The 27,600-nt window shown below is 25.4% G+C and overlaps 1 protein-coding gene across 1 annotated transcript; it reads left to right on the top strand.

Annotated features, from left to right (window-relative positions):
- Positions 1 to 13,383: 13,383 nt before the first annotated feature.
- Positions 13,384 to 16,323, top strand: LOC113550109. Its single transcript, XM_026951759.1, has 5 exons — positions 13,384 to 13,518; positions 14,104 to 14,395; positions 14,837 to 14,891; positions 15,340 to 15,780; positions 16,110 to 16,323. The coding sequence occupies exons 1-5, from the start codon at positions 13,384 to 13,386 to the stop codon at positions 16,321 to 16,323; spliced, it is 1,137 nt and encodes a 378-aa protein (XP_026807560.1).
- Positions 16,324 to 27,600: the final 11,277 nt, after the last annotated feature.

The following is a 27,600-nucleotide window of genomic DNA, read 5'->3' as shown; positions in this document are numbered from 1 at the left end:
TAAGAGGTAATAATAGGTAGTTTCAATTATAATTTTCATAAATACCTTGTCGCTACTATTATTTTTTTATTAAAAATTACAGGAAATAAACATAGATAACATTTTATAATAATTTTTATTGATGTTATTTTAGTTTTTAGTTTTAATATTAATTTTATAAAATAAATATTATTTATTATTCTTGTTTTTTTTTTTAAATTATTAATAAAATTAAACTAATAATATTATTTTTATGTAACAATGTAACTCTAAATAATCAATGAATTCTTTGATATTTGTAAATTTAACTACTTAATGAATTAAAAGGTATTGACTTAATATTAAATGACATAAGACTAAGCCATTTTTTTAAACTTTTTATGTTTAATGAACGTGTTTAATATGTAAGACTTAACATAGGTATTATTTTAGTTTACACAAATCACAATATTAAATAACAGAAACTAAAATAAAAAACTTTTTAAATTAGAGTTAAATTCAAATTAGGATTTTGCGCGCGATCTTGTTCTACAAAACAATAAAACTCATAAAAATCGTAAACCAAAAAGATACCTACGCATGCAATCGTATTGCATCCCTAACAATATACCCATTATGTTTTTATAATATTATGTACGAATTATCCAAGCATAATTATAGTATCAGAATGAATATTTCACATATTTTTATGTGAACATAAAAATTTTTTTTAGTTTATTTTTAAAGTTTTTTTGTTAACATTTTTGATGTAAACTCAATATTAAGAATTATTATTTATCTTTGTAGTACTTACTTATTATATTAGCTTCATTAACATAGCACACTATCAGAACATTAGTGTAGTAACTCAAAAATTGTCGATTTTGAGTTATACATGTTTTCTAATGGTAAAAATGTCATTCTTTACGATGCACTACCGAATTATCTACAACAAGTATCTACAATTTTAAACAACTTAAATTAGAAAAACCGGTAATGCATTTAAGAAAATAATTGGTGGCTATAAATGGAATACTGTGCTAACTCAAAATAATACACTATTTCAGTATTGCTACACAATATAAACTTAAATAGGTAATTAGTGCAGTACTGTATTTTTTCGAAATAACACACTACTGAACTGTGAATTGAAATTGTTTTTTTTTAGTTTAGGTTCATACCCTTTTTACTTCTTAGAATAGTTAGTATTAGTGCCTATAAAAAATCCAATATTAAAGTTATTATTTCGTTAAAAATGGAAACATTTCAGATAAAAAAAAATGTAAGTTATTATAGTAGTAACTGGGAAATTCGTTGTAAAATATCTATTACATTAATGTATTAACTCAAAAATAAGTTAAGTTTTATACGAAGAAAACTATTTTTTTTTAAACTTGTTATTATAAACGCAAGACAATCTGAATCCAAAATTTTATGATGATACGTGCAGGGGTATTCCCATAAGGTATACTACATATACGCCGTATACTCTCAAGATTTTTTTTCAATATTATGGATATACTGTGTATGCTCTCAATCTCAATTTTTTTCCATATTATTGACACGCTCTTTACCTCTTAACTCCTATAGACCATAAAAAAAATATTCTTATTGTATTAAATGTTTGTATTTGTTGATATAGTATACTCTCAAAAAAATAAATGGGAACACCACTGGATACGTGGAATACATAATGTATTACAGCTGTTTTACTATGCTATCAAATCAAAAAACTCGTTTTTCTCAAAACATGGTTTTTTGAATTGTAACACTAATGTTCTGATAGTACGCTAGATATTAATCTTCGAATTTGTAGATAGACGCATTAAAAATTTTAAACATCAGCTGTTTTACAATGTATAGTCATTAGTCACAAAGAAGAATTTTCATTTGAAAAATAAGTTTGTATCGCTAGATGACACTTATCAAATGGTATAATACGACTAAAAAATATGAATTTGAAATTATGGTCTTTTTAAATGTTCAAAATTTGAATAACTGTACTATAAATGAAGCAAAGAGGGTAAACCACGAATATGCTTGTTGAGTAATTCTGTATATTCATAGGTACATTATAATAGTACCGATAACGAAAATCTACTTAATCGATTAATAATTCATATAGGTAATAATGAAGAACGTTTAGATTGGTAAGGATCTATTTAATCAATAATCGGTATTACTAGGTAATTAAACATAATATAGTATATTTCTATAAACAAAGGTTTAATTGAAGGGTAAATACATAGAGTACCTAGACACCTAGTTACTCTTTATTACTTAACAGAATAGATTCACCTTTGTGAATATATTATTAGTTTCAAATAGTAATTACTATACTAATTAGTACTTAGTATACTAAATATATTCAGTAGAGAATAGATAGAAATTATTTTGGGTCAGCTTTGAGTATTAATGTATTATCAGTTAGCACTTAATACCCTACTCCTATTAGTACACGGAAATAAAAATATTAAAGTACATATCTAATTTTTAACCAATCAGTAAATTTCATTATATTATATTAAGGTGCTACTACGCTATGTGGTGTCTATTAGGTACTACTGGTATTTGTCTGTATCTAGTCAACGTGTATAAAGTATTATTCAATAAACGTAAATATATAAATATATTTTTATTTTTATTTTGCGAAACATTTTCATCATTATTTGTTTAAGGGTATACTATAAATATTTGGATAGTGAATACATTTTGAAGGTGAACCCGGGGTTTCTTTTAAGGCGATTATAGGCGATTCGATCACGTAATATTCATGAACGAATACTGAACAATTAAAACGCACAGAATAGGTAATACGTTTTGAAAATGTCTAAAACACGTTTTTTGTACGGGTCTTTGACGTAGGTATAAGTAGGCACATTGAAGAAAAATATTATTATTATTTATTATAATATTATTATTATTGTTTACATCGGGCACATGACGAGGGATTCGAACGCCGTTTTATTATAAATATCTACCCATCAATCATTTAGCACATACACACACACTGGATACAAAGCACATTGCTACGACCGCACGGTCGTAAATCAAAATCATTCGGCAAAACTTTTGCAATTTTATACTAAGTAAACGGTTTGTATTTATATTCAGCTATTTTTATTTTACACACACGTAGATTGTGTTGATTTAAAACAACTACGTGTGATCACGTTACAGATATTTATATTTTGTATGAGTAGAGGTATGTATTATTTATATGCACACATATAGGATTTTAAATTCAATAATAATAATACATTCTGGCACCATTTTTATTTTAATGTGGTCTATGAGTTTTTCAAATGCATTGAAATATGCCTATTGTGCTTAAACCTTTTTGGCTATTTAACTTGATTATAATATACGGTTCGCACGTATTATTTGATATAAAATAACGCATAAAAAAACTGAATTATCCTGTTGTATACTAGTTGTTGAGTGTACTATTTGCTTTGTCAGGTTAGGTCACTGCTATTATAGATGATGCGTTAAATTTTAATTCAATGATAAATCATAGTTCACGATGGAAAACGATACTGAGCAGAGATAGTCATGTTTCATATGTGTATTATGTAACTACAAAATAGTTCACAACTTTATCGGTTTTGACGAAAATTGTGATTGTGTATTTTCGATATTTGTTAGTTGCTGTAAGAAAATAAAACTTATGAAGAATCTTGTATTGAATTTTCAAGCTTATTTTAAATGTTATCTTACATAAGACGAATAAAAAAAAAAAAAAAAATTGTGTTATCGTATTATATTTGCGTTATGGCTCTTTTATGACTAACATATTTTAATGAAGTTTCGTAAGTTCCTACAAAAAAACATAGCAGGTAAACGCTTACATAATATTATATAAGTTCCTAAAGAAAAAAAATATCGTTCAGGAAAATTACCTTTTCATATACGATATACAAATTGCGCTCGAACCATTTTAATGTCAATCCACCAGTTTCGATCAGTCAATTTCAGTGTTGATAGATCAATTGCGCTAAATAATAGCTGCTGTTAGTACATGGTAACTTAAATTAAAATATATATTTAGGTAATTGACTTTTTAGTTACTTTTATAAATTAAAATGAAAACATACAATAATTAACACGTATTTGTATAACTTTTTTCGAATCACATTAATTTGTGCGACAATGATGATGACTAGGTATGTTAATATAGCTGATCTATAAAAACTAAAGAGTCAATCATTGATTTCACATAACTGGTATTATGGTAATCAATTTGAAGAACCAGTGCATAATATTTATATCTCCTTAATGGGGTTTGTTTTTATATCTTATAATGTATATTATTTATTATATTTAATTTACTTCCCTCTCATTTTTAAAAATTATGTTTTGGACATTGATTATTTAGAATATAATATGATTATAATATTATAATACTGACTAAGTACAAATACAATTTTGTATGATTTTAACATTTATTAGCTTACTATAATAGTGCTATAAGCGTTTTATTAAAATATTTACAAATTACTGATATTTAATTCGTTTTAAAATGTATAAAACTACTTTTAAAATAATTCATATTTTTATTTTTACTAAAGTTTTCAACAACCACTAAATATTATGACGACTAACTTAGTATAAATATGTTTAACCGTTTATGCATATGCATATCAGTATATGTATTATGTATACATATTGTTTATGTATTTAAATAGAACATTTTTGTATAATAATTTATAATACTTTGGGATTTGAGTAAATATTTTATGTTTAAGTACTATTGTATATGTATTGTATTTCTAGTTGATATTTTGCAAATTAAATTAAATCGTATTTCTTTGATACATAATTTAATAAATAATTAAAATACCAATGAATACATTCTTATAATTGTAATGAAAATACTATAAAAGAAATATTTTAAACCAGCTAGTTTAGTCCCAACCTTTACAAAAATGAGAAAAACTTCGCGTTCTTGAAATCACAGATGGAATATTTCAACTAATAAGTTATCGATAAAGCTAGCGTATAAAATATATTATTTACATATTTTCATATTTTCATTACAATATTAATCTAAGCAACTAATATCTATCGGAATTTTTAAGATAATACATTTATAGATAATCAATGCTTTATGTAATATTATAGTACTTAATATATTTACGAATAATAATTACTTATTAAATATTTTCTGAGGTTCTATTATTAATAGGTCTATTCTTTTAAGATGTCATGTTTTTTACTCTTTTTCACTGTCATCTATGTCACCTATTGTTATTGTTTTAACTGATTTTAATATATTTTAATTGAATAAATAAAAAAAAATAAAATATTCATGTTAAAACTAAAAAGTAGGTTCTTCAAATGTATATATGAAAAGACTACTAGGTTAAAGTGGAAAATCATATTCTTCTAAAATTATAATATGCACATAGATTAGAACTTCAACGTAAAGTTGAATCATAACTTGTCCAGTGACATGTATAAGTATAATATATATTATATATTATATAAAATATAAGGTACCTATATTGTACAATATATTATACAATAAATAATTTATTTAATGTAAATTATAAAAAAAGTTAAATATTATAAACAGTTTTAAAATTTCTTTTTTGCCTCAGTTAGATTGCTTAAAAAAATTATGTAACTTTAAATGTAATATTATGGAGACTGAATTCCCTTGCAATTACATCTTTTAATGGCGTATTTTAAATTATATAGAAACAAGTTACAAAATAAAATCAAGAGATGTATAGATTAATTTAGAGAAAATTTAATTTTGCCTAAGATTGCACGTGTTTGTGTTTTTGCACAAAATTGCACGTTTCAGGTTTTTTTATATAAAAATTTACTAATTAGTACTTTTGTACAAATATTTTTGTTCCATAATCTATTATAACATCTATCTATTTTATCATTCCTATATTATAAAGTATAGGACTTTTATATCGAATAATATTATTATTAATTATATATATGTATAATGACGATACTACTACGATTGTTGATTACATATACACATAGTACTGTACAATCTGTTCGCAGGCCGCAGCAGCCGTAGTTAATTTGTGTTTTCACAATTAAAACACATATTAGGTGACAGAAGACAGCATTTTTCAGAAAAAACTTGGAAATATACATGATAATAAATTTTAATCAAATATTGTAAGTCGATTTATTATTGTTTTCTTTAAATTTTATATTTCAATATAATACTCAATACTTACAATGCCAACTAATAAATAATAATATTATAAAAAATAAATAGCAATAAAAATGAAATTTGAAGTACTTACAAAAGTATAATGAAAAATTTGTCATATAATTTCTAATAAGAATTTGTTTTTACACGATTGTGCACATTTTCATCATTTTATTCTCACGTTTTTTTTGGTTTTAGCTACATAAAAATTCGGTCTTTTGTTATAAAAATAATTATAATACTTATTATTATAATTAGTTACATAAATTAATAATTTAAATTTTAGATGTGCATGTTTTTTTTTTTTTTTTTAATTTTGTTATAGCAATTTTAAGATAATAATACATAATAATATATGTATATAAATTTATTAAAATTTAATGTTATCTCCAAAAACTAATAATGTGTTTTTGATTCTATATTAAACCAATGTATTAGTTTTAAAATATTGTATTTCTTATTCATATTTTACACCAGAAAATTTGATTTCAGAAGGAACTTAGGAACTTAGGAGCAGAAGGTTCCGCAAAAGTATAAACATTTCTAGAACTTTGCTTAATAATCAAGAAAAACTTTTTTTAGCTGCAGTAGTTCGTCCAATCAACCATTTCTAGAAAATTCTATAATACAAATACAAATATCAATTTGAAAGAATACAAACTATATGCTCAGAAATTGATAATAATCCACTTGTATTCTTTGCTTTATTGATTATTAGGATTGTTTTTTTTATACATTCAATGAAAAATATAATTAAATTCAAATTCAACATATTGATTACAGTTAGGTACCTACTCAATGACAAGGTACCTTCACTCGAATAAACCTACTATTAAATCAAAAGTTAGTTTTGTAGTTTTTATTTTTTAGTCACGCAGTGTAGCTCGTAAAACTCTCTTTGTATGGCTTATTAGTCATTACCCTGGCTACGAGGTATCCGATTTAAAATAATATTTCCTTATGGTAATACAATGATAATAAATAATAATAATAACGTTTACGGGAGGGATTTGTGGAAAGGCGTGTACCGACCTACAAAAAAATAAAATAAACATTAAATCGTGGTTAAAAATTTGCATGATTTCTGTAAAAATTCTCGTGTGTGATCATAATAACAATTAAAAAAACAAAACATGTCGTTGTCGTTGTGAACAAATTATTATTATGTTTCGAGCTCGTGGCATGATAGGTACCAAACTACCAACCTACTTATATGTACCATTTTGTGTCTTTGTTCATACATATTATAATACTATTGGTAATACATTTTCCTGTTATTATATTTTATATTTTTGTGTACAATTGAATAATTTAATCGTTTAGAATTGTTTGCGATACGATTTAATAAATTTATGGTCGTGAAGTGAAAGGAAGTGGTCTTTTGCTAAGTGAAGTAATTAAGATAGCATTAGTTTTGATTTGAAGCGAAATTTTTAAGAAAACTTCACCATTCTCCAATTAATAATGTTGAAGTGTTATATAAATTATTTTCAAATACTTTGGAAAATATTCGTATACAACTATTCTACCGAGGCTGTTGAATGTTCACTGCAGTGATTGTAGGTTAGTGCGAGTCGAAGGTACAACCATTGAAGTATGAAAGGGTCTTTTGAAAGGGGAGTTTATGAAATTTTGACTATAATGTTATAACAACGTGTTGACATATTATATCTCTATAATATTATAAATTCGAAAGTAACTCTGTCTGTATGTTACGTTTTCACGCCTAAGCCGCTGAACCGATTTTGATGAAATTTAGATTATACCTTATAGATTAGACCTCGGAAAAGGACATAGCTTGCCTTTTTATCACGAAAGGATTGAAGCCTAAAGGGGTTAAAATAGTAGATAAAAGTTAGTAGTTGCGCATCTTACATTTTACAACAATCCTAATTATTCCAATCTTAACCATATCCTAAATTTATACCTAAATATTTACAATAATATTATTATTAAATAGTAAATACATTTATTTTACTTTGAGTATTACGATAGATTATTATAATTGTTCTCAAAAATATTGCATTTATTGTATTATTAATATTTAATTGTTATCTATCTATACATAAAAGATAATGTTCTTTAATAATTGTTTTTTTTTTTTTTTATTAAATACGAAATTTTGAAAACTACTTGATCTATAAAGCTAAAATTTAGTAGGTAGGTTGTATAAACTATAAAAGAAGGAGATGTCCACTAAGAACGGATTTTTCAAAATTCAACCACTAAAGGGGTTATAAGAAGTAAAAGAGGGTAAAAGAGGTAAAAATGGAAAACGTCATTTTTTCGGTCGGATTTTTAAAATTGATTAGGAATGCCTTGTTCAAAAGTTAATTTAATTTAATAATATATCGTTAATAGAATTATTGTATTATGTATGTTACTAGCAGTACCCAACAATGCGTAAATCACCCCGCCAAGGAGTAAATATAATTTCATTACTTATTTGTTTATTTTATTGTAATTAATCAATTTAACATACATGAGAAATTAAAAATCACAAAAAAAAAATATATTGAAAATATTTTACGTAACAATAAATTATGAGAAAGCTACTGACGAAAATAATCTAAAGGGAAAGAAATATCACACTTTCACCCTTCTTCTCATCATGGGTATGCACCTGAACACGGCAAAATGTTTTATTTTGTTTGTTTTTATTATAATATATTAGGTACTATTTTCGATCGTTGCCAGTTTGCCACCGTTACCAATCGTCACTTGTGAATGATTTCGCAGTTTCACGGTTTTATATTATAGTAAATAATACATTATAATATATTTCTTTGAAAACGATTTGCTTTTGAAAAATGCATTACGGTCTACGATCACATTGAACCTACTGTACGTGTATCTTTGGCTATATACATTGTATTTCTAGTCCAAAAACAAACCTTCACGTATACAATTTATAAAGTGCATTTTCTTTTTTGATCCAGAAAAAAACGTGTAGTCCTCAATACACATATCCACGACCATTGTCATATATAATATATATCTATACGTGGTTATTGTTAGCCTGCTTGAAGGTTGGTTTACAAAGTCACTGTTGTTTCATTCCGTATTCGATTCGATGTATTCAATATAGAAAATGATTCGATATTATATCAAAACCAATACACGAAAAGTTAGCTCTTAGATCTCGGGAATAAGACGCCACTGTATATAGCACCTGCGTAGAATGCTTTTTACATTGACACTCATGGAAAATTATTTTCAAAAAAAATAGGTTAATCTTATTGTATAAGCCAGGAAGAAAAAATAAATAAAACCGACATTATTACAAGCTTAAATTTAATGTTCACTTTTTTTTTTTTTTGGAAAAATGTATATAGGTATATTCACTAATCACTATTGTATACAGTCCGTCGCCGCTAATATTTGTAACTTGTAAGGCGTATATATATATATATCATCTATAAACCTTGAGCCACTTGCACGTACACGGAAAATGGGTTTTATTTCGTGCGACGATTATAATATTATTATATGATACCATAGCCCATGATGGTATGTATAGTTGTGTGGAAGAAGTAGGGAGGATCGAGTCGTCGTCCTGTGACCGTACATATTATTATATAGTCGACGACCCGAACGCCGTGAGGCCGTTTATCACATACCCGCGTGCACTTGGTATAGGTAATATATTTTATAAGATCACGACGGCGTATAGGGAGTTTTTTTTTTTTTTTATAACAAATGTCACCGTTAGGATAAACTTACTCTGCGAAACGAATCAAAAACGAAATTTTCGAAATCATACACTTACTATGTCGTTACTACTATACAGTTATTTTCATTATTCGTCTTTGATGATATCTGTCAGTGTAATAAACATCTGCTGATACAAATACCTATTGATATTTGCTGTTACATAATATATCAATAATTGTTTTTACATGTCTGAGTAGTAACTCTGTATACTTGTCGATAATAGATAAAATATGCTAGCACTAATTGTTGGCGCTCGTTGAACGATAAAAAAGGTCCTAACCTATTACATTATTGTTTCGGTATGTCACCAAATGTTGTAGCAAATTGGGCCAAATCGTGTGACATAATTTCGCTTGTAGATTTTTCAGAAAATGCTATGAATTATTTATTTTTAAATTTTTAACGTTTTTGTAGGATAAATATATAAAAATTATTTTTAAAATAGAAATAATAATTCTAAAAAAATTCTTTTGGTGCACTTCATTGAATAAATTTATCTTAATGGTGACATTCATTGAAGTACCACCCTGTATTACGTTGTGTAAACGTCACAAAATGAAAATAAAGAAGAATTGTTATTTTTTGTTTTCTGCGTTTGAAAAATACTTTATTATTTCATATTATAATAATATATACTGGACTTGAAAGAAAGAAAATATTATAATATTATAGACACATGGTGAGCATGTATAGGCTACCATGTACTGACTTATATATTTCATATTATATTATACGCATGTTTCAGTATACACTGCGATTCGCCAAACATTCTCATTCACATATTATATTCTTTAATAAAGAAAGTAAAAATAAGTGCCCTCGGGCGTATATTTCAAATAAATAAATAAAATAATGAACTTCAAATCTTGATTTTTAGATTTTTGAATTGTTCTTAATGATCATATTTTAAAGTATTTAGATTTTTTTATATTATTGAAGGTATTAAGGTATTAAGTTTAGTAGTATCCAGTGGTGATATAAGTTTCTTTTTTTCAAATAAAACTAACCTTTTTTTCTGCTAACGGTTGAGCCGATGAAATATTAAAAAACGTTGATGTAGGTATCTAAATACAATTTTGAACTAGTAGTTTTTTAGTTATTAAAATGTATATATATATATTAAGGATTATATAGTCCTTAAAAATGATTTTATACTCGTTTAAAATGTATGTTATATATTTCATATAGTATCTATCTACTTGTCCTACTTATTGATTATTATATTCAGAAAGATATTACGAATTATTAAATGTAAATAGATAAATATTTATTAACAATTAGGTGCTATAATTTTCAAATAATCACGGTTCCCAAAATATTTTCTAAACTTATTATTATGAATCTGGAAATTAATATTCAGCTTACTAACCCCGGTGCAAGATACTGTTGTGATTAAATAATTATAATAGGTATTAAATTTTAAAATAAAAATTAATAATTTTTTTTGGAAATCGATATGGATCTCAGTTATTTAAATCACATTTTCTGAGATAGGATCGGGAACATTTTTAAAACTTTATCAGTTGATTTTATTTATGCATTAAGTATATTATATTATGTTGTTATAAAATGATAACTATATAGTATATACTTAGGTTTACAATTATTTTAGCATACAAAAATACAAATAATCCCAATATTGAGATTTATACACACACTCATATATCTTTGCAAATCTATTTGGATCAAAAATAAATTAAATCATGCCAGAATATTTAAAATTTAAAATTCAATACATCACGGTGACTACGTAATCACTGGGCCTCTGGCGTAATTTTAATTGTTACTTCGATAGTAGGTTGGTAGAAACTTTCAGGTATTTGTATGCGTTATACATTTTACGATCGAGGAGATAACACGACTGCATCTAGTTTAAATTAATATTATATATTTTTAATAAAATTTATAAACCACTAAGGCTTAGCTAAAAGGTATTAGGTAAGACTAAAAATATCTAGATTACTAGGTATGTATTTTATTTTTATCAATAGTTTGTAATTAGTTTTTATTAAATAGTTACTTATTCAATACTTGTAGGTAATAGTTATTTTTTTTATATGAAATCATTGGAAATATTTAGTTTATACAATTATTCTACTCAGAATCATTAATTAAATAAACTCAACTCTTTCTCCGAGGGAATGGAATCGCAATGAAAATACAAGAAGGTGAGTTACTTATAGTAATAAAAAAAGTTTAATTATTTTAATTATTTGTTTTATCTAAGTGCAATTTTTAAAATTTTTTTTAACTTACCTAATAATAACAATCGTAAAATATCAAATGTTTAATAAGTATTGTTTATTTTAGATTTAGATGAGTGTAGTATCTTTAATATAGGTACATATACATGGTTATACAAGGTGTACCTGGACTATTTAACAAATAGGTATAGTAACATTTGTAATGGAAGTTTAGTCTATAGTTTAGTTTATAGTCTTGTTATACTTTGTATAGTGTATCTATAACTTTCCTGCTTACAAAGGAATTATTATAATACAATAATTAACCACTGATATCTGTTGTTTTTTCCAAACCAAATTATACTATTAATGCTATAGTTTAAGTAATTATTATACATAAAGTTTTGTTCTAATAAAATCAGTGGCTACTCCAAGAGATTTCTTGTAAAGGAATGCAAACTTGAGGCAATATAATTTTTGATAGAGCTAAATGAAATATTAATGTCATTAACGTGGACAATTTATATAACATACTATGTGAATAAAGCTCGTAAAATGCTAAAATGTTATTGCACGAAAAAACGTAATATTAAAATAGTTAATTTTATTTATAATTAAATATAGTGACACAAGCTATTATTTACATATATTTATATTGAGTTATATAGACGTACATAAAGTTTAAAAATTTAATGTATCTACACTCATGTACTTCTATATATATAATAATAAAAAAATCAGAAAATTTTGAATTACCAAAAGGCATACATTTTTAACGTCATTTAACTTTTTTATTATTTATTATTCATGCGTCGAACATAAGTACATGAATTGTATTGATCATACTAAATTAAGTAATAATTTTACTGATGTTAATTGATTTTTATTGGTAGAAAAAAGATTATTTATCAACAATTCATTAAGTATACCTTCTAAGGTAACCTAGCTAGTATTTATACTTACTTACTTCTAAACATCGTAATATTCTTAGAGATTTAAATAAGACTCCCAAAAAATATATTAATTAATATGTACTATTTATGCTTGGTAATTTTTAGAGTAAGGTAATAAGTATTTTAAAAAGTCGAGGATGTATTATAGTATGTAAGTATTAGTTGTCGTACTTAATAAAGGTATGTGGTATTTATTTTTAGGTATGATATATATATAATATAACTTACGTTGACTATGTTTTTGACCATCTGGCTACAATATATTGATTTAAAAATAATAATTTTACATATTATTATAAAAAAAAAATATAAATATAAGTATAAATAATAAATAATATTATTTTTGATATAAACAATTTTAGAATTTAAATATTATTATTTTTTTTTTTTAATGGCTATAAGTATATTAGAAAGTGATCGAATAGACCGTTACGAGTTAGAAATTTTTATTGGTCAAGTTAATTTAACGGGATTCAAATTCAAAGAATCAGAAAACTGCAATGCAAATGATAATTCGGAATTAAAAGTAAATCGATTATAATTTTGGAAGGTTAAAACTTCCGCTTAAAAACAATCAACAAGTGAAACCAAATTACTAAAAAATTTGATACTAATAAAATAAATCAAACACATTTTATTTTTATTTTTAGTGCTAAATATTGCATTGTTTTTCATCTTAAACATAACAATATGATTAAGTTCTAATTGTATTTAATTATTTGATAAAATAACATAATTTTATTTTAAATGCTATTTTGTTTAATAAATTTATTATTAAAATATGTGGTAGGTACTTTATTAAATATTATTAGGATCATGGATTTTATTATGTTTTTTTAAATTTAAGGGTAATTGCAAGACCATAATTAAAAAAATATGTAATACATTTATTATTTTTTTTAATTTTAACATCTGTAAAGGTATGTGCATAAAATATAATAAATATTTGAAACATTTATGATACGATTTAAATATCTATAACTACATTAAATTATACTAAAACTGAGTATTATTAAAAAATTTACATACATTAATTTTAAATTTAAAATGACATAATATATTTAATAAATTATAATTATATTTATCATAATTATGTATAATTGTTTTAAAGCAAGAAGAATTACCTAAGCAAAAGTATACTATTAAGACAGTGTTGGATAATGTAATAGAATTTAATATATCCAACTATGATAGCGTTGATGATGATCCTGAAGACCAATGCTTAACATATTACGATGATTTAAAATCAAATGAGTCGCTTACAAATATTGTAAAACAACTCGGCGAACGGTATATTGTTAATGTAAAACCCTATTGTAACGCGCACAATATTTGTTTTGACATCACGTACAAAGAAAGTGACAATGCGGTTACTTCTGCGAAGCCCACTTCTATTAATAGAGGTAAAGTCTAGATCAAAATTTAATGTGTTTTAATTTTATTACATTTTTTATTATTATTATTTAAAATAAAACTATGGTCCTAATTTGAGGTGTATATATTATGTGAATGAGGATTGAGTGGAATAATTGTATTGTCATATAAAATAAGAGGGTAAAGGGTTAGCCGAACTGGTAGTTCTACAGATTGTATGCATTGAAGATATAGAAAAAATTATTTTTCAATTAAATTAATTTAACTTGACATTAATTGTTTGTTAAATTAAAAATTAAACTGTATTTTAATATTAATTATGGTCTTTAATAAAATATTAGTAGTATCAAGTATACTTCAGTAGTTGTATACTATAGAACTATACATTAGATGATTATTATTTTATAATTTAAATTTAAAACAATAATATTAAGTAAACTAATATTAATTTTTACTCTAATTTTGTTTAGGGGTAATATGTATTTTTGCCTGTGTACCTAGAACATTAGTAACAATATTACAAAAGTAAGAAACACTATATTTTATAATTATATATTTATACACATAGCTTACTATAATATTATCTATGTTATGTTATTATGGTTACTCTGCTGTACTAATATTGAGACTAATATTATTTATTGATTTTGTTTATTACATAATTAAATTACCTATATTAAATTTTAATATAAATAAAAGTCAAAACTCCATGACATGACTGAAATTAAATTATTTTATTTTTAAACATAGAACAAGCTATATTCAGGCAAATGTTCTTATCTATGATTTTTAATCAACTGGTGTAAATACTTGATAAAATTAATTTATATTAACTTTTTTTCATGTGTGGTCACTAAATCAATATTTATATTGCATATATTGCTAGTAGGTATTTAGAGTTTTAATCCGGATAATTACATATAATTAAAACAATTATTAATAACAATTTAACAAACAGAAAATGAAATTACAGAAACCCTTTAGAACTAATAATCTGTGAAGACATAAAAGATAATAGAATAAAATTAGGCACAGTATCTATCATGCTCAGCAGTTCAATGGGGTTTACTAGTGCAATAAGTTACCATTTTTATGAAAAAGGATACGATATACATACACATACTGCCGAAAGCGTACACGAAGTGAAAAATATGGACGGTAGTCAGATTATAGGAGATATGTTTGTGCGTTTGAAGCTAACGTGTCACGGACCCGAAACAATGCAAGTCAATCAAATTGTATTAAAATCAAACCAACCGGAGTTACAACCCATATTCAACGATAACAATACATTTGACTTTTATTTCGATAAACATATCATCCCAACTCCGCCAAAAATGATGTATGATGGTGTAAGCAGATGTGAAGACAAAATACTTAACCCTGAAATAAAAGACCTTCTCGATTGTCAAAGGTATGATATTGTTGTTTAATGTTTTTATATTATATCATAATATAATGTCAAATTTTGATTGATTTAAATGTTAATGTGTAATTATATATAGGCATTTATAATATTATAATGTAATAGTTTAAAATACCAAATGTGAATAATAAGGTTTAGAGTACATACATGTTTAATATTGAGTATTAAATGTTATATGTTTAACTATTTAAATATATTATTGATATAGAACCAAGAAGTAACGGAAAATTAGAATTTTATAATATAGAAATATCAGTGAATTAATATGAATAATAATTTTTATCTAAAATTATTATAAAGCTAATTTTATTAATCAGGATTCAAGAAACAAAAGAAGATAAACCATGCATTTGTCCTTGTAAAGGATTGTTAGAAAATTTACAAACAATTTTGTCTTCCGACATAAAGCAATACGCCTCGATATGTAAGTCAAACTTAGCAGTAAAAGAAGTCTGCAGTGTTAAAACTTGTGACACCGTGACTTCAGCTGAAATACAAAACAATGATTGTGCTGAGAGGAAATCAAGATAAATATAATATGAAATTTTCTAATAAAAAAAAAGTAAAAAATAAATTATTCTATTTACAATATTACAAACTGCAAGAAGAAAATATAAATAATAATTTATTTGATTGCTTTATATTCAATAAATATAATGATGTAATATAATACAATGCGAATTAGCTAGATATTGATAAAATCATTGAATATACTGAATAAATCACTTAAAAGGATGTATAATTATACAAAATTAATAAAATTAAAAAAAAAACCAATTCGTTTACAACGAATTAAAAGCCCATCGAAGGAGTGTTATTAATTTAATTTTTCATAATTTCTTCAATAAATTATTGAAACATAATATTGTAGTTTTGACCTAAAAAGTATCTTTATGTACACAATAATTAATAAAAAATAAATTAATGTTTGACATGCAACATTAATGTTTTTAAATGCTTATATAGAAAATGATTATAGATAGCAAGGTATTTTTCAAGGAAAATTTTCTTAAAATACTATCACACATATTTCTAGGAAGAATAATTTTATTATATAATTTATACTTAAAACATTTTATTTTTGTGTTCTTAAGTAAACTTATATTAAAGAAACCTTACCGGATGTCTGAATTAATAATAGAGTCACTAAATAATGGATAATTTCATAAACAATATAACACTGAATAAATCGACATGTTATTGATCCAGGAAGGTTAAAGTCGGTATACTGAGGTTATTACTATATATTCGTATTATCATTTGCTGGTTATTACGCTATATACGTATATTTATTTTATTTTCTGTTATACAACTATCTATTCCATATTCCATCCATTTAAATTGATATAAATATTGAAAAAAAAAATTGGGAAGTGTCACTCATCGACTATTTAGTAGATTTTGAATGTATCTTGTCATCGAGTAGGTCACTATAGTATAATGGATGTGTACAATTTAAATTTAATGATGATAAATCATTGTACATGAAAAATGATTCTGAGCTTATTCTGAGGTTGCCAGCTTCTAATTTTTTTGATATTTATAATTTATTTTGATTTTTAAACTATTTGAGTAATCTAGAAAGTCGAATTACTTTTTTCCCAAAATCATCGCATATAATATGATATTATATCTTATCATGTATTATTGTTATTAATTATATAGTAAGTCAACTACTAATCAGGTTAGGTAAATTAAGTTAATACTAACGTATTATAAAAAATAGATGTTAATAAAATCGCGATATAAATATTTGGTAGTAGTTTTTTAAAATAATATAAATATGTAGGTGTAGGTACTTTGAAAAAAAATCATTGTGTATGAAAAATATAATAATAATGTTAAAAGTCTGTTATATGGTTGATATTGTTTTAATTACAATAAAATAATTAAAATCGTAATTCTATTATCATTTAATGGATAAAAAATAATTGTTTAATTGACCGCTTGGTATTTAAAAAAATTCTTTCTACCATTGTTTTCGTTACGGATAATGCATCAGTCTGTATTTGTTTAGTTGAATTAAATATTTTACCAAAAGCATAGGCATAAATAATTCAAAATAATAAAGTATTAAAAAAAAAATCCATGCAACGTGCAGGTCGTGTTCAATTATTTCGACGTATCTCAGGTAGTAATTTAGCTACATATTATATATCGAGAATTATTATCATCGTTAACAACGGACTTAAAGATGTAATAACGACAAAGGGATAAAACGATTTAGAAAATTTGAAAATCTATTTAACTGCATACAATTTTCTAACGCGATTTAACTCGTTGCCGACAGCAGTCGTTCGATCGAATGTAACGGCGTATCTTCTTTTACAGATAAGATGTTTGAAGTACTTGTACATTGGCTACCAGCCAATCGTCCACCCCACCGAACGCACCGAGATGTATACAATACGATATAAATGTCATTCTCAAGACCACTAAAATCCAGACTTTTATATACGTACGTGTAACTTTTTTCTTTTCTTTTTTAGCAAATTTATTCAATTTAAATTCTACTCTTTATAAATATAATTTTTTATTCACGCTATTATAATATTATTATAGACAAAAGTAATTACATATTATTCATTATTATTTATATTTGTGTGTGGCGGATACCATATTATATTACTATGCTTATTATTTTGATTAGTATGTTTATCAAGCGAGTGAAATTAGATAATAAACAGCATCTTATCTAATATTGATTAGGTATATCATATTTACGCATTTTCGAAGGAAACAAAGTATAGTTTTTTATGAATATATTTATTAAGATGTGTATCTAAATAATCGTATTATTATCCTATAATATTTATCTTTTGAATATAATATCAGTATTATCACTATTATAGTCTTGTATAGTTTTGTAATTTTTAAATAAATACCTCTAACAACAAATAACAGAATAATGATTACTAATAAATATATTATATTGTTGTTTGTTAGTAAATAGAGCGGTTATTATTATTATTTTTATTATATATATATATTTTATTATTTCCATTTTAAAGTGTTCAATTTTCTCTGAAATATATTATTAGTCACCCCACCCCTATAAATAGAAAAAGAGGAAACTCGTTATTTCTTTGTCAGAATACTTAATTTTATGTCACGATACCTATTATCATGTTGTTGACTAGTCGTTATGGTATGTGTAGTTTTAAGCGCGTGCCTATTTGCAATTTGTTTTTAAAAATAATGAAAAAATTAAATTTAACGGATTGTTAACTGTAAAATTAAAACAAAGCAATTAAATTTTTAAAGCAAGAAATATTATACTAACATAGAAACGTTAAAACACATTTAATGTGTGATAAATAACAATTGTAAAGTAATTACGATTAAAGGATCTTTAGAAAATCGTCCTATTTGTTAGTGTTTATTTTTAAGTGTAATTATGAAACATTAATTTTTAACTGTGCTACAATCAATTGTATGTAAAATGTAATAATTATTTTTAAATCGGTTTGATTGATTTAATCTTCTTCTTTGCAGCTGTCGATCTTCAAGAACATACTGCTGATAAGCATATTATACTATGTCATGTTCCCTATCTATAGTTAAGATTCATCAATCTATGTCCGGTTCAACCATTTCCACTTCTTTTGTAAGTCGATTTTCTAATCTTAATTTTATTCGACCTACTGATTTTTTAACTTCCAAAGTATTACACAGTTTCATATTATGTATAAGCGAATATTCTTTTTTCTATGAGTAGACAAGAGAGTACCTTTTTTATTTTAAATATTGGGTTTTTAACAAAGCTCCGTTATCAATAATCAGATTATTGTGAATTGAATTATTATCAAACTAGTTGAGAACAGTATCTGATGCGAATTTAGGTTGGCTTTTTTACAATATTTCAAATTTTATGCAAGTTATTCAAGTTATGAATTTATTAAGTATTTCAACTTAAGAATACTCATATATCGCAGAGAATTAAAAATCGTGAAAAAACTTAAATGCAAACATAAATAACATTCTTAACTTGAATTTTGATAAAATGATAATTCACACCTATATAAAAGCTAACGACAAGATTGATTTTTCTGATGCCCGAAAGCAAGTTCGCCATTTTGCGTGTAGTTCAGACCAAGGAAACAAATGGTTAGCTGACATACTTTTAAATACAAATTCGCCAAAACGATTGGTTAATTTATCACGCAAATGATATGTACTTTACCCTAGGTAAATTTTAGGTCATTCGTCTAAATTAATTGTGCCCGATAAAATCGGTCTTCGTGGTGTAGTAAAAGATAAGAAATTGAAATTCAAAACCACACTGCAGGTACCTAGTTAAATTTAACGAGACTGTGTCCGAAAACAAATTGCTTATATGTTATCTACATGTAATAATAAATAATAATGCGTAAATATGCAAGCGAATTATATTGTTGTATGCAACTGATGGTTGTAATGAGCATAGCCGCAAATTTATTAGTTTATGTAGGTATTATATTATATTGTTTTATACGCGGGCTTCACACGTTAAAATGGTGAATTTTATAAGAATTGTGGGGGGAGGGGCTAATATAGAAATTCACGAACATGGGGCAATTATTATTATTTTTAATTTTGAGCTATGATGCAATTTTTAAGTATTTTGCTTGTAGATTCTTACTTTTGTCGAATTATCAATTCTAAATTGCAGCACAGACATTGCCTTTTATTCAATAGATTATTGTATTAATTATTTATTGAAATATAACATTTTTTTTTAGTATTCCATCATGGTGTGATCGTTTATAATATAAAACAATACATTAAACTTAATAGTTATTGGTAATGGCGAATAAAATAAAAAAAAATTCAAAATATGCTTCATACAGCATTATAATGCATAGATCGGAAATCAAACATAAGTATATTGTATTTATTATGATCAGATTTCTTAGTGGTAATTAAATAAATATTACTACTTCAGTAAGTAATAATTAATATATTTTAGAAATCAGTATAAGTTATTAATGAATTACATATCACATGCCATTTAAGTATAATTATAAAGAAAAACAATTAAATGTATCGTTACGCCCTATATGTTGGCTACTACAATTTTTATCTAAAAATCCACGACTGATCGCCGGATTACTTTCATAATATGTATAATATAGATCCTAGACCTCTGGCCAGGTATTTAACGTAGTATTGTAATACAAACCATCTAGCTGGTTTTAATTGTTATGAATAAATTGAATGAATTAAGTGCTGGTACCTCAGTATATAACATATACTATTTTGCAAATTCCAAACGATAATATTTGAATCACCGCTGCTGAGTTTGTATAATATATATAGTACATGGTTAAGAAAATCGAAACTTAAATTTCGACCCAAAACCTAGCAGTTGCATAGACGGACGAAGCTGGATTAATGTACCAGCGGTGCGTGGTTTCGAGATGAGAATTATGGCCCCCCCAGGACAACAACAGATCGACTCCGGAAGTTATACATATATATGATACATACAAATATACGATATAAACACTACTGACTACTGTAGCTGCAGTATCGTCTGCTATATTCCAGCCGTTACAGCAAACGAAACTGGCTGTGATCGTCGTTTTGTTACCTATCGCATAGAAGTACATTAATAATATAACAATAATAACAATTCTACCAACACATAGTGTTTATGATAGTTTAGCCCGACAATCATCAGCGGACCACTAGCTATGTAGTACGGTTTGTTGATTGTAAAACAAACACGTCGAATCGATAATTACCAAAATAAGTTTATCTTTTTATGAAATGAAAAACACAATATATATTTCGCAATGGAATAAAAACAGTACCTACATGTACTAATTATAAGTACTACAGTATTTATATTTTTTATGAGGTTATGAAAATAGTATCGCAAATATTGTGAAATATGGAAGAAAACCGATTGTTGAAATTGATAAAGGCCAGTGCTGTATGACAACATGACTTATATCAATCGAACGAATTACAATTTCTAGCTACACGAAATAACTATATAATCATTTTTAATTAACAATTTTTAATTATCAATTTTAAACAATTGTTAATCAATTAATTGCCATTTGCGAGCAATTTGTTTTTTGATCAAAAGTTTTCATGCAATTGTATTGCGATCAATTGACATATATCCTCAGTAGCCGACAATCAGATTACACAAGACATTGGACGTGTTTTCCACTGAATTAAATTGTAGCCTATTAACAACGGTACCGAACCCATCAGTTTTTTTCTTGTGTGTATCGGTAGCGGACCCATAATAAATGCATTGGTTGAAATTTCATTATCAAGTATCTTTATTATATTTATTATACTGTTTATATAAACAATATAGATTCAAATGAAACGAAAATATTTATTAGTTATCTGAAATATTAATTGTATATAATGCACAGTGTTTCAAAACTTTATTCATAATTGATGGATTGCTTTTATAATAAAGAGTTGTATAAATATTGTATAATTTCTAATGTTTCTAAAAATTAATATTTCAATCCCTCCTTGCGGTTCCATGATAAAATTCTACATCCATTACGGCTGAGTTAATTTATAATGCTGTGAATTCTTAGTTCATTATTTAGTATAAGTTGGAAGATTGTTTGCTCATCTTTTATTATATATTTTATCTTTTTCTTTTCACTTTTTATTCCAACTAGGACAAGTTTTATTTTAAATTAAACAATACCTAATGTAATTAACGCGATCCTGACATTTTTATACTATACTTAGAATGGTTTAATTAATTATATTTTTGACAAGAAAAAATGAACAGATAAAAACGTGAAAATAATAAGAAAGTGCAAGATTGTCTTTTAAGACGGAACGTTAGATAGGCAATTTTGATACGTAGTGGTGTAGAAGACTATTGTCTAATGGTCTCTTGAGTCATATTATTGATCACATAATATACATATTACATATAATTATATTAATCAATGCTGGAGCTAATTATTGTAATATTTTTACTATACTATGAAACTATAACTATAACTATTTTCAACTTATAACTAAATACTAAATAGTAATACGAGTATTGTTATAGGTTAAAAATAAATTAAATACAACTTGAACGAACCGATTATCTGTTGTTTATTAGCATTTTACAGCTTATATTTTTCAGTGATTTTTGGATTTTTAGGTAAACGATTTTAAAAATAAATCATTCAAATGTAAACGCTAAATTTTAACTTTATAAAAAATATTGAAAACAAATGTTTTTTTTAATCCTAAATAGTTAAGTAAAAAAAAAAAATTACAATGTAAAATACATGCAATAATAATGTATATCTGTATTCTGTATACAGGTGGATACTTCTCGGGTACTTAATTATATTTGTATGGTTAATATTGTTTCATTAGATGATTTAAATGTAAGTACTTCATTAAAAATGTATAGAAAAATATCAGTTTATTAATTTTTATTGAAAGGTAAGGATGTTTATTGAAAATCTTTAAATTTATTCCTATCAGATTTCAAATTATAGATGTACAGTAAATTGTATCATTCGACAAATTTACTAAGTAATATTTATCGGATTGCACAGGAAATTCATTGGTAATACTAATAAAATAATGTATAAATTGGTTGATTATTGTATTTAAATACATAATTAACTATATTCGAGTAATTCAATTTATACTGTTCAAAATGTATTTTGAAATTTGAAATTAGTTTTTTTGTACTGTTGCACTACCTTAGAAGTTAAAATTTGAAATTCATTAATAACTTGTAAATTTTCCATCTATAGAAAAATACCTATATTAATTTAGATAGTGATGGATACGCGATATAATAATAATAAATTATAAAAGTAAGGTTTTGTGTTAATTTACAATTTAAAATTCAACTGGCGGAAAAGTATAAATAAAAATATGTATTCCTATGAATGTTAATTAGATATAAATCAATATTTAATTTACTTAAAATTTAAATAAATATGTTTATGAAATAAATAATAAATAAATTTAAATGTGTCTGTGCTATTTTGTATGATTATGTTTCAGAGTAAAATTATACAATTCTCTGCATTGCATTACTGTGAAAAATTACATAAATAATATTTAAATTTAACATTAAGATTTTGCTTGCTAGAAAATGAGTAATTATAAGTACATTTTAAGTAGTTCTTTCAACCTTTCATCATTTTTAGTGCTATATTTGAACAATAGTGACTGAAAAAAGGTTGAGGGAAGATTAATTTTTGTTATGAACTAGGATCTAAAATAAAAATATCCCTGGCACCTGGAGCGTAGTCTGTCAGAAAACAAAATCAAATTATTATATTGTACCTGACGGTGGGTGGCGTGAATGGTCTCCGACATAGAAAACAAAATTAGCCATCTGAATAGAATATTATTAATTCAACTTTAGTCTAACAAAGCTTGTCGAAAAATAACAACGCATATAATTCAATTTTTTTTTTATTATTGTGACATGTCTCTATTTAAGTAATTGTATATAAAAATCAATTTTTAATTTAACCTTGATACGCATTATAATTTTATCATGACATTAATAATATTATATTTTATTATACAAATTCTGTATATCTTAATTTTAGTGATCTCATGATTCGAAAAGTAAAGAAAAATATTGCTTATTGAATGAACTTTGTGTTTATTATATTTATAAATTGATTTTTATCAAATTGTAATGTTTATTTTTTTTTATATAATTCAAATAATTGTGATTTGATTTCTTATCATTCGAATTTAATAGAAAATATCTGTCTTAAAATTTTATAAAACCAACTAATTATACAATTTTAATGTATGGTAGTTTAACATTTTTAAATTAAGCCATTTCGGGGCGTTCAAAAATATGATACACTGACTGATAAATAACTTTAGAGATATTTTATACATGCCATATTTGAACAAATCAATCCATCCGTTAAACACATTATATGTCATAAAAAAGGAAAAAGAACTTGTCTATATTATTATTATTATTATTATTATTATGCCCCGTACCTCGGACAGTGAAATATTATTGAACGGTATATGAACGGTGGTATTAGCAGAGGATTTAACGGATGTTCTTTATAGCTAATAAAGTACACCTTAATTAATTTATGTATCGAAAATATGGAATCAAACTAATGAAATACGAATTAAGATTATGCTCCAAATAAGGGTACAACTATATACGTTATACATACATTTATATGACGTTTTCATTAGTCATTATACAGTAACGCATAAAAGAATTAGACCTTTTCTGTGCGTGTATCGAACGGTGTTGTCTAAATAGTTGTGAATTTGATTAATTATCGTATTAAATGAAGCAAAAAACATAGTAAAATATCCTTATAATATTAATAATATTAACGTCCGTATAATATATGGAATCGATAGAGTTAATAAACGACTATAAAAACGGTTTTGGCTCAAATTAATTATACCCTTCACAGCGGCGCAGATTAGTATTATACAGAGCGTTTTGAAAATGTACGTGAAACTCTCAATTCTTGGTGGTGAATAATTACATTTTGTATTGTACCGTAATAAAGCATCACAACTATTATAAAAATTAATTTAACGAATAGGTTGGTATAATATTTATGGTACCTTTATATTATAAAAGTCCTACAGAATAAAATTTGGTTTTACTAAATTTGATATATTACATACTTATAGGTATCTACAAGTAGATATTTTATAACCGTTATTGGTTGAAACCAAATATACATATTTTCGAGATTTTACGAATATATATCTAATACTTGCTAAAATAGTTTTGTGAATCCTACTAATCAGCTAACATTTTAAAATCACGTTGATAAAAGTTGAATGGATGGATTATAATAAAATGATAATTATGAATAATCTAACACATACAGTATTCACTAAATCATGTAAATATTTGAGATATTATATTTAAATATCTTCGAAACAGAGAGACGAGCAAGATCATACGTTCTTATTAATAATTGGGCAAGGATTTCTGAGATGTGAAATAAATATAAAAATATCTTGTCTATTGAATGCGTATGTTTTAGTAATAACAAAAGTATGAGTGGTCACTTAATATATATAGTTAGATTGTTTAACCTACTACAAAATATGATTAACACTAACGCGAGTTTTAATTTTTGGTTTTAAGTTTAATTTATTTTTTTCATTTAGTCTAAACATTTACCTACAATAATATTTCTAAGATGCATGACATAATATTTTCAGTAATAAAATACCACTAATTTAACCATAAAAAAAAATTCAGCTTAGGATGATCATAATTATGATGATTATAGGTATAGTAAATTTTATCGAAGCTGGACATCAATTAACTAAAAAATGTAAGTTATATTAAAAAGTTCATTTTTTAAAAACCTTTTAACTTCACTAGTAGTAAGTTTATTTTACAATAAATTAACTTAAGAACTTAATTAGTTAAATTTATCGTTGAAACAACTTATATTTTATCAGCAGATTAAAAAATAATCCCTCGAGTTAAAATTAAAAATGTTAAAAACATTTTCCTAAGTTTTATACACCAATAATAATAATAATAATAATGATAATGATAATTGTTTGTGAGGTCATGATGAATTTATGACGTACGTTATGACCGGCCGTACATTGTTTTATGGGCCCGTTTATTATACCGTTTTTAATTACAAATATAAACGTTTAACGCGATTGGCTACAAATTATTAAGACTCACAATAACTGCCTATAATATACGGTCACACTGTACATATTAATTATTATTATATAATAATTACACACGGAGTGGCGAACGTTCGAAGAAAGCGGTAGCGGCGGCTGGAGAAAAATAAAAATAATACCATAATAATAATCTGAATATAATACGGAAATGAGCTCGAGCCGAGGCGTTTAACGCGCAAAAACAAAACACGTGAACGGGCGTGTGCGGCTATAGCTAATTAATTATCCGAATGCGGTTTGGCGCGGCGTCCCAAGGACGAGAATAATTTATCCTAATTACGCGCGCGGCGGTTCCCAGACGGCCGGTAAACTTTGCATTTATCGACCCCTCGGCGAGGTGGCAGCGGCTATAATAATACGAAGTCTTAGCCACGCGCGCCGAGGGTACGATAAACCGCTAACGAAAGTATTATATAATAAGACTGGGCTGCGTGTTTTTCCCCTTATTGTCGTTTTTACTCACGTCACCCTGTATAACGTTACAGTCGTGTTTTTTTTTTTATCATTGCAGTAGTTCCATATCTATGGTAGGTATGCGATAGTTGCAGCGGTGCACCAGACATCCGAATGAACTCGGGTTCCCGTATTCGTACTCAGTCGTCGTCTAAATAGTTCGAAACGTATTGTGTTCGTATTATTTTGTTTGAATCGACTTGTATCATGAATAGTGTTTAAGTTTTCTTTTTAAGAACACAGACTTTAGTTAATTTTGCTTCGAGGTCCATATCTTGTCCCAATAGGCACACAGGTACATGATTATAAAAATAAATATCAATAAACAGACTATAAAAAATAACTATTTTTTACACGATATTTGGCCGCATAGGACTTGATTAAGTCAAAAGAATAAAAAGCAGTACATAATATTGTACGTCATAACTCATAATATACGTAAAACTGTATTATTTTCGTTATGATATTAAAAAAAAAAAAAAAAAATACATATTTATTTACGTGATTTTTATTTATTTCTAATATTGTACGAGTAAAATCGTTAATAATTACACATTATGAGGTAGTTATATACTACAACAAACCTAACTTGATTAGGGTTCTGAATTTAAAATAAGTATTTTACTGGACATTTTTCGATAAATTTTAATATTTCATCGAAATTAAGCATTTTGTCTCATTTAAATAACTCAACGACTTTAT

This window comes from Rhopalosiphum maidis, chromosome 1 (genome assembly GCF_003676215.2).
Source record: "Rhopalosiphum maidis isolate BTI-1 chromosome 1, ASM367621v3, whole genome shotgun sequence".
NCBI classification, from domain to species: domain Eukaryota; kingdom Metazoa; phylum Arthropoda; class Insecta; order Hemiptera; family Aphididae; genus Rhopalosiphum; species Rhopalosiphum maidis.
The sequence above is the reverse complement of the archived record's forward strand: the minus strand, read 5'-3'. Positions and strand labels throughout refer to the sequence as shown.

Bases quoted from the DNA above. Each gene is read 5' to 3' on its own strand.
- LOC113550109 (XM_026951759.1), top strand. From the start codon at position 13,384: ATGGCTATAAGTATATTAGAAAGTGATCGAATAGACCGTTACGAGTTA. The intron at 13,519-14,103 runs GTAAATCGATTA...ATTGTTTTAAAG, and splicing joins ATGATAATTCGGAATTAAAA to CAAGAAGAATTACCTAAGCA. The intron at 14,892-15,339 runs GTAAGAAACACT...ATGAAATTACAG, and splicing joins TTAGTAACAATATTACAAAA to AAACCCTTTAGAACTAATAA.